Raw genomic sequence first — 12,046 nt, forward strand, 5'->3', positions numbered from 1 at the left:
CGGAAGAACGAAGCTTCAGAACTGGAAAGGCTTAATCATGGTCAGTAGTATTAATGCGATTTGATCAAACCAGGGAGATGCATTAAAACAAACCAAATCAGACTATATAATTATGAGAAATTGGGAGAGGGAAGTGGAAGAGAAAGGAGGAGAGAGAAACTAGAAAGAAGGGATAAGGTTAAAGTTATTGGAAAATTCAATATAAAATGAAAATTCTAACTCTATTTATAAAACTCTAAAAATAGTAATAAAATAATAAATTTAAATCTAAATCCTAAATCAAATTTAAAGATGCCAATAAAATAACGATATTCTATTTTATTGAGAAAAGATAAATCCAAAATAACGATAAAATAAAATACTAAATCCTAATATTAATGGATAAAATCCTTGTTTAAAGATCCTAATAGATAATTTTAATATCTTAAATAAATCATAATTATCTTCGTTATTCATTATTCTCTATTCCATTAATAAAATTTCCACCAGCACTTTCCACCCCCTTGTAGGCTTGACCTTTATGAGTAGAAATATAACGCGGCTAATAACGCAAGCTTCTTTTTAGTAGTTTTGAAAAAATAACATTTCACTGAAATATGATTACCATGTCCACTAATTCTCTTATCGACCAAAGCCTAAAATTATAAAAATTAAAAACAATGAAAACAAAAGAAAACAATTGCTCAACAATAGCTAACATGATTAGTAAAAGAATGAACAGAACCATTCCTAAAAAATCCATCTTTCGTCATGTAACATGAAATTTTTGTATGTAAAGTTAAAAATTAAAAATACGTCAACTTAAATTCAATACTATGCTCTGCTCTGCTAATCCCCTAAGCCTCTCTGCGCACAAAATACAGCTTACCCATCACATGCAGGATGGCAACAAATGCTATGAAGCCAATGCTCATTACAAGAACCACTTTAGGGGAGATCCTAAGTCCTGGTGCATCATCCGTATAAAATTGAAGCATAGTTCCAGCTGCCCCTCCGGAAGCTCCTCCACCAGTAGTTCTCCTCCTGCGCATACTTGCAGTGGCGGCTGCACTTCCTCTGGGGGGAGCTGTTCCACCTAAAGCCATTATCTGAGACAGATACACAGAGATTTAGCATGTCAATCCAAAGAATACATGCAACGCCTTACAAATATGAAGCACACACTATGCTCTGTTGCTCAAAATCCTTATGAAATAAATTGAGAAACTTTTGCAATCTTGGTACAAAGAATAACTAGAAACTACAATGAAGCAATGGAGAAGTGCTATTAATTTTAAATTACATCAATATCTTTCCCTCACTTTTAGGTTTCGAATTGATGATCTGATGAAACTCTCAATAAACAGGACGTCGCTTCATCTTAATATTAACATGATTGGAAAATACCATGATGACGATATCAATAAACAAGACATCTGCAGATATCTTATGCCCCCTTGAATATTGATTCGCAGTATAAAAACAAGCAATTTTTTTCCCGTAGAGCTCTACTGGTTAGGATATTGGCCCATTTTTTTCCCATTAGATCCACTATGAGATTGTTATCCTGGTGAAATCTGAAAAGTGTCCGTATGGTATTGACATTCTGGTGACAATCTATTTTCTCATGAACAAGTCCATTAAGCAATTACGAATCCAAACAAGAATTCACAACCGCTAGAAATATGAAGAAAAAACACCATATAAAAGGAAACAAAAATTGGATCCGCAAGACGAAATTCCTAAATATTGAATCATAGAGAAAATTCTAATTGGATCTAACGAAATTCCAGGCAAACAAACAAAATCAAATAAAAGCAAACAGCGCCTTGACGACGCAACGCAGTCTAGTTCTCTTTCAAACTAAATTCTGGCAAAACACAGAATCAATTGAATCCCAGAAAAGGATTAAATAAATCAACAAATCAGATTCAGAACCAAGAAAAACTCAATCAAACAGAAGGAGTTGACGGTATAAATCTTCAATTGCAAAACCCTAATACAGTAATGAAACAAACCAGATCAGTGATCTGAATCAAAAATCGAAGATATTGGGGGGGGGGGGAACCAACCGAAAAATTCCGTAGAAATCGACCGAAAGGTAGCTGGGATCGACGGGCACAAGTTTTGAACGAGAGATCTGAAACGTGGACAAGCCGGCGGTACAATATCTTCTCCTTTTTTGAATAATAGGCACCGTATCCATCTTATGCCCGCAGCTGTCAATAAAGTTTATAGTGTTTAATTATGTCGCATGCTGTAACCTCAAAATAATTCTTCCTAATTATATTTATAAAAACGACAGCGTTTATTCCAAACTTGATTTTATATATATCCGATAACTTTGTTCACGTAAAAGTAACCTATCATAGCTTGCCACCTAATAAGCAGTCAATTTCTGATTCTTGATTTCTGATTGCTCGTTATTTTTTTAGAGTAAAATATTTCAACCTCTCTCTTCTATTTTATCATAATTACGTATACTCTTTTATACTTTTAAAACATAAACTCCCTCATTTAAAAATATAAAATATTTATAATTAAATTTTATTTTTTAATAAAATAATTATCTATTTTCAGACTAACTTTATCTTTTCATATTTACTCATATTAAATAGCTTACAATAAATCTTAAGTCATTCATTAATAAAGGCATTTTTAAAAAAAAAATAATGATTACACCTCGAAAAATTAAGAATTCCTTATATTTTTTAATATCTAACTCTTTAAAAAATACTTTATATTTTTAAATGGAAGGATTATAGACATTTTTAGTATAAATAGTTAAAAAATTAATTTTAATATTAAATATGCACTATTCAAAATATATTTGGATAATAAATTATAAAAAATTACAAAAATGTTTACATTAAATTTAAATCATCTATGTTAAACTTAGATCCTTCATATTGGTGTATAATTTTTTAACAAATATTAAAAAATAAAAACATGTTAAATCTAAATCATTCTGATTAAATCTAAATAGTTTTTATCTATTATTCTTTCATTTGAAGGATTTCTTCAACAGAGAAAATCCAACTCTTAAATTTTTTCTCCTTGTATTTGAATGGAGAAATGGTGGTGAGAGACCCCCTCCCCTTATTTGGCTAGAATATAATGGAGGGGAGGGGATCCTCTCTCTACAATTTTGAGGGATTCCACCCCATAAAATGAAACATGACCAAATAATTGTTAATGAAATAAAATAGGGTAAGATAAACATAACATTTTATTGTTTTAGAGTTTTATTAAGGAAATGAATGAATTTATTTAATCATTATTTAAAAATTGTTATAAAATTAATATGCTTGTAACAATTATGTTTTTCAATTTTAGAATGAGGGAAAGTAAAAGAGTGAGAGGGGAAGACCTGGATGAAAATAATTTTATAAAAATATTATTTATATCATATCATTCTATCCTTGATTTTCAAATTAAAGATTGTGAACAATAAATTTAGGATGGTTAAAGATAATTTGAAAGGCTATCCCAAAAAATATTTTAAAAAAATTATATTTAAAAATTCTCATTGAAAAAATTATATTACCATTTAAAAAATTCTCACAATCAAATGGGTGTAGCACATATGTTAGTGGTATGGGCTCCTTAAATATCATTCTATAGTTCAATTCTTAAATGTGTATATGGAGAGCATTGCTTAGGATAAAACAACATTTTAAATGATGCTTAGATTTCTTGAGAGATCAGTTTCATGGCTGCCAGTTATGAGAATACCTGGGAAATAAAAAAAATTCTCAAACTATACTCTAAGCTAAGAAAGTTTATTTTTAATTACTCTATACTATAACTCATTATTTATGTTTTTAAAAATATTTTTTAAAATTAAATTAAAGTAATGGCACATACATACACACTCTCTTAATTTGTATTATTTTCATTTTTTGGCCAAATTGTATTATGTTTTATCTTTACTTTATTTTTAACAATATTGAATTATATGTACCCGAGTTAATAATTTTTAAAAAATAATAATAATAAAATCCATCTGAAATATATAAATAAAATTTGATCCTTCAAAATGCCATAATTTTCCTGAAATCCCTAGAGACTTTGCTATCATTAATGAGTTTGATTCCTCAAAATGTCATAAATTATTAAATTGTTCTTGTTGGAAATAAATAATTCACAAGTTTTGTTTAACTATTCATAATTTTTCCTCTTATATTCACAATAATGTAATAGCAAATCACAACTTCACATGTTAAATTTCTTATTTGCTGTTGCATTATTGTGAATATAAGAAAAAAAGTTATAAATATTTAAACAAAACTTGTAAATCATTTATTTTCAACAAAGATAATTTGGTAATTTATATAATTTCATTAATAATAGAAAATTTTTTAGGGATTTCAAGAAAATTATGGCATTTTGAAGAACCAAATTGTCATTTATATATTTCAAAGGGATTTTATTTCCATTTGTCCTTTTTATTTTTCAATTACTTTTTTAGGACACTAATAAAATAGGATACTAATAAACTATGTTATCCTGCAAGATGAACAATGTTAACACAGTTGGTTATCCAAATTTTTTTGAATAAATATAAATACTCAAAATTAATTAAGAGTTAAATGACATGTTTGCCCTCAAACTATACCTTGAAAACAACCAATGTCTTAAACTCTTATTTTAGTGCAATGAGTAACATCCCAAATTTTTATAGCTATAATTTAAGTAGTATTAAGATAAAATTTATTAAACAAATTCAGATTTAGAATAACTAAATTTATGTTGTATGAGGTATAAACACGCATAAGTTTGTGGTTTAATGAAGTAGAATGTGAAATTAGAAAAATCCTGATCAAGATAAATTGATTATAACTAGAGCATCAACTTTTGATTTTGTGAAGAGGTATAGCATTGATTGTAGTAAATGTAATGTCCACTTAGATATTATCAAAATATACAACACATAATACTTTATCATGGTAACCAAGATTAGGCTAATCTATAAATTAGGTCACCATGATAGAAAATGATAGAATTTAATTTATAAAGGAAAAAAATTCAAAGATTGGGATCCTAAAAATAAACGCTTTTTAAAAGTGTTTGAGCTCAAACAAGAGATAACATAACATACAAAATGTTATGAAAGAATGGTAATTAGGTAAACAAACAAAAGATATCACCCTAAGGTCAAAATGGGCATTTTACCTAGTCTAGCCAATCCACTACAGCGTATGTGTCATCTGTCGTGACAAATAACATAGAGGGGAGAGTCCCTTCTTTTTACCACGCACTATGGCACACTTACCATGTTCTGCAACGGATGACACTTTCATGATAGCAATTTAGAATCAATTTTCAAAGTGCATTGTTTTGCTGTCTGATGTCTGATTTAAGTGATTTAGATTTCTGCACGTAGCTAATTTAGCTAACTAACTAGCATTAGTTTCATGACAAAATAAATTCTTATTTAAAAGTTGGACATTTAGAGTATAAAAAGTCTACTTCTTTTAAAACATACCTCAAGGTGTCCAAACCCCTAACCCAAGTACCAATAGCTCAAGGAACACTCAAACCAACTCATATAGGTCAAAACTCACCTAATGTAATAGTCACAGACTCAACCAAACATGCCAATTACAAAATGGCCACTAAACCCCTCTTAGCATTAATAATGAGGTATAATAAAAAACTCCATGATATCACAATGGCCAACAAGTACACATTTAAAATATTAATCATACACTTGTACTAGTATTTTGGCCTATCCCAATGATCACATCACATATATATTATGCTTGACTGAAATACACAAAATGACATAATCAACCTCATGTAAGTGCAACAAAATGAATGCTTGTCCTAAATTGGCAATAGCGCACAAGAACACGCACACGCACACACATATGTTAAGTTACATGTTAACATAAATAGTGCATCACAACAAGTAGCTCCTTTACTCCTTGCTTGCATTACTCTTCCCTATATCCCTAAAGGAGCCTTCACCTATAAAATATTAACCATAGGGTGTAACATCCTAAGTTTTCTCATTAATAATTATCAGTGTTTTTAAGGGTAATTTGGTCAATTTAGATAAATTATTAATTTAGCAAGGGTTATAGAGACTAATATAGTTTTTGGATCATTGGACAGCCTTAGAAGAGGGCTAGATCAAGCTTCAAGTAGGCCATGGCACGAAAGGGAGTTTAAAATTTTATAGAGTTTTCTGTGCCATGTGCCGCGGTAGGTGTGTCAATGCGCCATGGTGCGCGGGCATAATCAACACTTATCAGATCACAGAAACAGATCGAAAATAGAAGAGAGAAGAAGGAAAAAATGAGAGTGATGGAGGAGAGCTTTTAGTCTACTAAGGCACGATCCCTAGGCTACTTTGAGGGCATTTGGAGCTTGATTATCATTGGGTAAGTTGTGCATTCCCTCTTCTCTCTCTTTTATGCAAAAATCTGAACATTTGGGGTAATGGAGGCTTTGATTTCGGTTCCCTTGGGTTTAAACCGAACCCATTAGTTTTTTTAAGATTTTGGAGAGTTAAATCAAGCTTCTAACCCTAAGTCTATGAATTTTGTGATGATTGAGAATTTTTGATAAGGGTTTGGATGAACCCTAAGTATAATTAAGGATTTTGAGACAATGTGAGACATTAATTAGCGAATTTGGTATGTTGGAATATTTAATAGGATGGTTAGAGTGTGTGGGAATGGTTGGTATTGTTAGAAAAGGAATTTGAGTATTTTAAGTACTTAGAACCTAGAGAATTTAGAGTTATCCAGAGTAATAATTGACGATTGTCACTTATTGGTATAGATTGAGCGTTACTCGAGCCTTATCATGCACATAGAACATGTAGAGCTAACATTGAGTCACGGTAACCCTTTTTGTGTGACAAAGGGGTTAAGGTAACCATATAGTTTATTGTGTTTATTAACTATTTTAACTGTGTAGAAGTAATTTTAAATGATAAAGTTGTGGTTTTGAAGAGCTTTATACATAATGTGACATTGTAAATGATTTTAGCATGAAAAATTAATTTGTAAAAGGTTATCAATTTTAGTTGATATATATATATATACACTATGTATATAAGATTGTGATGTGGGAATGTGACAAAAAGTGATGAAATTTGTGAAAGAGCATAATCATAGGGGTGGGAGTTCACTTAAGATATGTGGGAATATGCGTGTGTGGAGATATGTGAGTGAAAAATTCATATGGTTAGGCTGACATCAGGAGACATCCGGTGCAGCATTATATAAGACTATTACCATGGGACATCCGGACAGTCTGGCAACTCTGTAGTACCCATTACGGTGCAATTAGGAGTTAATGATGCCTCTATCACAAGTGTGTGAAGAGGAAAAAACTATAATTCGTAGGCAGGTTAGATTACCTTAGCCGGGTATTTCTACTATCGAAAGTGTGCTCAGATCAATGAGTGATTGATCCAGGAGAGCGTATGGTTTCATGTTAGGGAGCATTGGAGGTGCGGTGGTTAGACGATCATGCTAGTGTAAAACTATGCATTTTGTTGAGAAAAGATATGCTTATCTCATAATTATGGTATGCTTGTTATTACTATGGTTTTAATACTTTTTTATGGTTATTTGTGGTAGTAAATATTTGATAAACTATATTAGTTATTGAGATGTTTATCTCACCCTATGGTTATATTTTACAAGCGAGGGCTCCAGTAGGGGCAAGGGGAAGGAAGGAGCATCTGAAGAGTGAAGAGCGTTGTAGTATAGCTCTTTCCTTTCTCCTTTTTGGTTTTGTAATGAATATTGTCACTAAATATTGCCAACTTAGGAACATGACATTATTTAGATATTACTTGTGTGAATCGTGTGATAAGTATGTATATCTTAGTCTAAGAATGATGTTATGGATTAATTGTGTGCTTAGCCAAGTTACTTACATGTGATATATGTCAAGTGTTTTGTATGCCAAAATGACCAATTAATTTGTGTGTTAAATTTTATCCACCCTATTGTGTTATTATCCAATGGAGGTTTGGTGGTTATTTTGAGCATAATTGCTTAATTGTGTGATATGAAGGGATTTTTATGTGGTGTGTGGTCATTTAAGGTGGTCAAGGTGTCTCTGGGGCTAATGGTATTGTGTATTGTGAGTTGGACACCATAGTATGTGTTTTGTTGTGAAAACAAACCATTTTGGGTTCAGGTGTCTATCTTTGTTAGAGGGCTCAAAGAGCTTCATGTAGACACTTGAACCGCTCAAATCAAATGGTGGATGGCAAAATGACACGCTCCAGAAGTTTGGAGAAAAGTCATGACAGCAATCTGTTATCATGACAGCAGGTATGTGCCGTGGCGCATGAGTGTTGCCTTGCAGTGCAAGAGGCCCTCAAGGGATTCGTCCCTCTATGCCATCTACCATGGCGGGCGCAGCCTGTGCTATGGCGGACGGACAGATTAAGGCTAAATGGCTTATTTTAGTCTGTTTCCAAGTGAATTGATTTCTATGCTTCTGTATTTGTTCTTAACTGATTTTTAACCAAGGTTTGAGCTCAAACAATATATTAAAAAGGGTTTTCTTGGGAAACCAATGTTTTAACTAATTATCTTCAAACCCTTAAGTTGTGATAACTTCTTTAAAAGATTTTATTAAATCTTAGTTATCACAACGTTGTGTGTGTGTTGTCCTGGTAATGTCAAGGTGGACATTACATGGGAGGTGAGAACAATGTCTTAATAACTAAATCTTATCTATTTGCAAGCAAGTTAGGAAAGTAAATGAGTATGTAAAGTAGGCAAGTTAAACATGTAATCATCATGAAACATAACAAGGCTTGTTATAACGCATTCAATACATGATTAATCACACCTGCTTTATATTCTCTACTTTACCTTCAACTAAAATTGTGGGATAACAATTTAACAAGACAAAGTATATATGGCTAGATTGGTCTAAGCTCACCAATTAAGGGAGGTTGCCCAACCAAAGGTGTTGTCGCTCAATCTTAGATAACAAGTTCTCCCTTTTTCGTATACTCATTGTGTTGTATACTTAATCTACCTCACATAGTAGTACTAGGACATCTAAACAAGAAAGACTGAATACCGGGGCCACCTATGGCGTTAGTAAATATCATATGAATTTGTAATACTACTCCTCCTTAGTTTGAACTCCCACCCTCACCACTTAATCATGCTTTCACAATAAAGCAACATCCATTGGATCATGTGTTTTGATGATTACAAAATCAAGAGAAGAGGTATTTATTATGTGTGGAAATATAAGGAATTATGGCTGAAGACAAAACTTCTAGAGCATGAAGAATCAAGAGAAGATGAAGAAGTTTAGGATAAGTATTTTTAAATTCTTTTTGATTCAATGTGAAAACTTAGAGAGCTTATTCATCTTTCTTAAGTCATAAAATGGTTGCATCATATGTCTCTTTTATATGCATTAAAACTCATCTAAGTATGTTAAAGCTTGCAAACTTTGGCCCTCTTGCATATGAATTTTCATAGAAAAAGTTTGCATAGTGAAGAGGCAGAATCACATGTGATTTTATAGGTCATTTGTGAGTTTTTGTATGTTAGGCATATTGACTACTAGATTACATGAGTGAGAAGAAGTACTTCACATGTGATTAAGCACTTGTGTGGTATGTTTTTTTTCTGCATGCAAAACCATGCATGAAAGGCTTTAGTGTTTATGCAAGTTTTAGCACCTGAGCTTTATTGAAATATAACTAAGTACAAAATCATGCGTGAGAACTGATGGTATCACGCGTGATTTATCACTTGCTGGACATTCATACATTATTTTTGCAAAGTCTTAAAACCTCTTAAGCCAAGGTAAAATTGTTTACATGTATGATCATTGATTCACAAATTCATATTTCTTGATCATGCAAAATCTTGGTTGAGGTATGCTGAGTTTCACGAGTGAATATGCATTAGATAAATTTATATATTAGCACTTGCAATTTCACGCGTGATAAGAATTTGGTTCCATGTAAGTTTTGATCACATTAAAATGGCCTTGGCATTTTGCTAGCCATTTCACTCAAGAGAATGTAAAGGTTCCATGCGTAATTTGTCACACATAATTGATAATAATTCTTGATGTGCAAAACCACGTGTGAGAGCAAGTGGTGCATTTGTAAGTTTTAGCACTTTGTTATGATAGTATATTTATAAGTGCAAAATCATGTGAGAGAGCAATATAGTACCATGTGAGATTAAACACATAGAATTGAATGATTATTCATGAGTATAAAACCACACAAGAGAGCAACATGGTACCATGTATGATTAACCACACAGAATTGAATGATCTTTTAGAAGTACAAAACCACGAGTGAGAGGATAAGGTGTTCACATATGATTTGTCATATTGAGCTTTGTGAAACTTCCTTAGTGTAAAAACATGCGTGATTATGCCAATCACTTATAAGAAAATGCACCAACAAATAGAATCACTGTTTCAATAGTCGATCAATTTCCTAAAAGCTATATAAGTGATTTATTTTGAACCAGAATAGAGACTAATGATCTTTGAGTGAATATAATATAATTTGTGCATTAAAAGAGCTTTCAAATTGTATTTTATTTATTGCATTCATTCATTTTTGTTGAAAAAATTGTGAAAAGGCTCTCAAAGTTTTATAAGCTTTTATTTGTATTCACATATACTCTTTTAGAGAGTTTACTATAAAAATCTTCTATTATCATCTCAGAAATCTTGAAAAGGATTTTTGAAGTGTTGTAACAACTTGTTGGACTATAGCAAGGTGTGTTAAGTAATTCAAGATAAGGTTAGTCTTGAAATTTATACTGTGGTGGCAAGCATCTATTGAAGCTTGTGTTTTAGTTGAAAATCTCAAGTGTAATCTTGAAGATTGGACATAGGTCAAGCTTGTGGTTGAACCAATATAAATCTTGAGTGTGTAATCTTCTTTCTTCACTCCTTAACTCTTCACTCTTTTCAGTTTCAAAAATTTTTAAATGTCACCCAATTCACTCTTTCTTAGTGCTAGCCTATCCTAACAACATCAGCAATATTTTTCTCAACATAAGGATGATCTTATTCAAAAGTACATGCTCAATATTACTATCAATGCCACAAACATACAGTTTATGTGTAAACATATATGTATTTATATACTTTCAAAATATTCTCACTTCACGTGAATTTTCTAGAAATCGAGGACATGCTTTTATAATTAATATATGCATATCAAAATAAACAATTAACTTACAAAAGTCTCACAACCATCCAAACAAGCAAGTAGAAGATTAGATTATTCAGTTACCTCAATTCTTTTCTTACAAAAGGGTTTACCTATGGCAAAATAATTACTCCTCTAGCCTCCACTAATTTAAATGAGGTCTGAAGAACAATTAATCTATACAATTAAACACTAACCATTAATTTACAACTCTAATTTACATACTTTTTAGGCTTACAAAAGTTACCTATACTATCTAATTCCAACCATAAGTTCAACTAAAGCTTTAACAATCTTCCATTATCTCCATTTATTTTCTATAAACTCAATCAACACTAAATTATTGTCCACATTACTCCTAAACTTTCATTTTAAGCTGACGATTTAACTAAACCCTAGCCTAAACCTCCAAATCATTATAAAATCACTAAACCTATGTTGGAAATTGTACCTTAAGGTGAATCATTGTATTATGAACATTGCTATTTAATGAATTTCTCTTTTATATGATATGGTCCACATTACTCCTTGCTCCTAAGGAATGGGTTCATCTAGGATATATGCCTTTCTTTCCTGCTTCAGAATAATTCTCAAGTTCCTACTTTAAGTAGTAACATTGTTTTTCTTTCTTATTTGGATAAGGAAGGTTATACTTTCATTATTGGAAATGATAAATGTTCTATTTATCAAAATGACATTTTTTATGCTAATGGTGATTTGCAATTTATTCATTACCTTTTAAATCTGGAACATTCTAGTAATGAAAACATTAATAACATAACTACCAAAAGGATTAAGTGGAACGATCTGAATCCAACCTACCTATGACATTGTCATCTCCGCCATATAAATGAGAAACATATTTCTAAGTTGCATCAAGAT

General features: G+C 31.4%; 1 protein-coding gene across 1 annotated transcript; it reads right to left on the reverse strand.

Moving 5' to 3' along the window:
- Positions 1 to 702: 702 nt before the first annotated feature.
- On the reverse strand, positions 703 to 2,211 carry LOC129289437 (protein transport protein Sec61 subunit beta-like). Its single transcript, XM_054926212.1, has 2 exons — positions 2,052 to 2,211; positions 703 to 1,088 (listed from the first exon to the last, which is right to left on the reverse strand). Exon 2 carries the CDS (start codon positions 1,083 to 1,085, stop codon positions 837 to 839), a length of 249 nt encoding a protein of 82 aa, XP_054782187.1. The 5' UTR covers positions 1,086 to 1,088; positions 2,052 to 2,211; the 3' UTR covers positions 703 to 836.
- Between the last annotated feature and the right edge of the window lie 9,835 nt (positions 2,212 to 12,046).

This window comes from Prosopis cineraria, unplaced genomic scaffold, assembly GCF_029017545.1.
Source record: "Prosopis cineraria cultivar Desert tree isolate PC_DT_omini unplaced genomic scaffold, ASM2901754v1 PC12, whole genome shotgun sequence".
Lineage (NCBI taxonomy): Eukaryota > Viridiplantae > Streptophyta > Magnoliopsida > Fabales > Fabaceae > Prosopis > Prosopis cineraria.

What these genes read in the sequence shown, in the direction of transcription:
- LOC129289437 (XM_054926212.1), bottom strand. Translation starts at nt 1,085, where the DNA reads ATGGCTTTAGGTGGAACAGCTCCCCCCAGAGGAAGTGCAGCCGCCACT.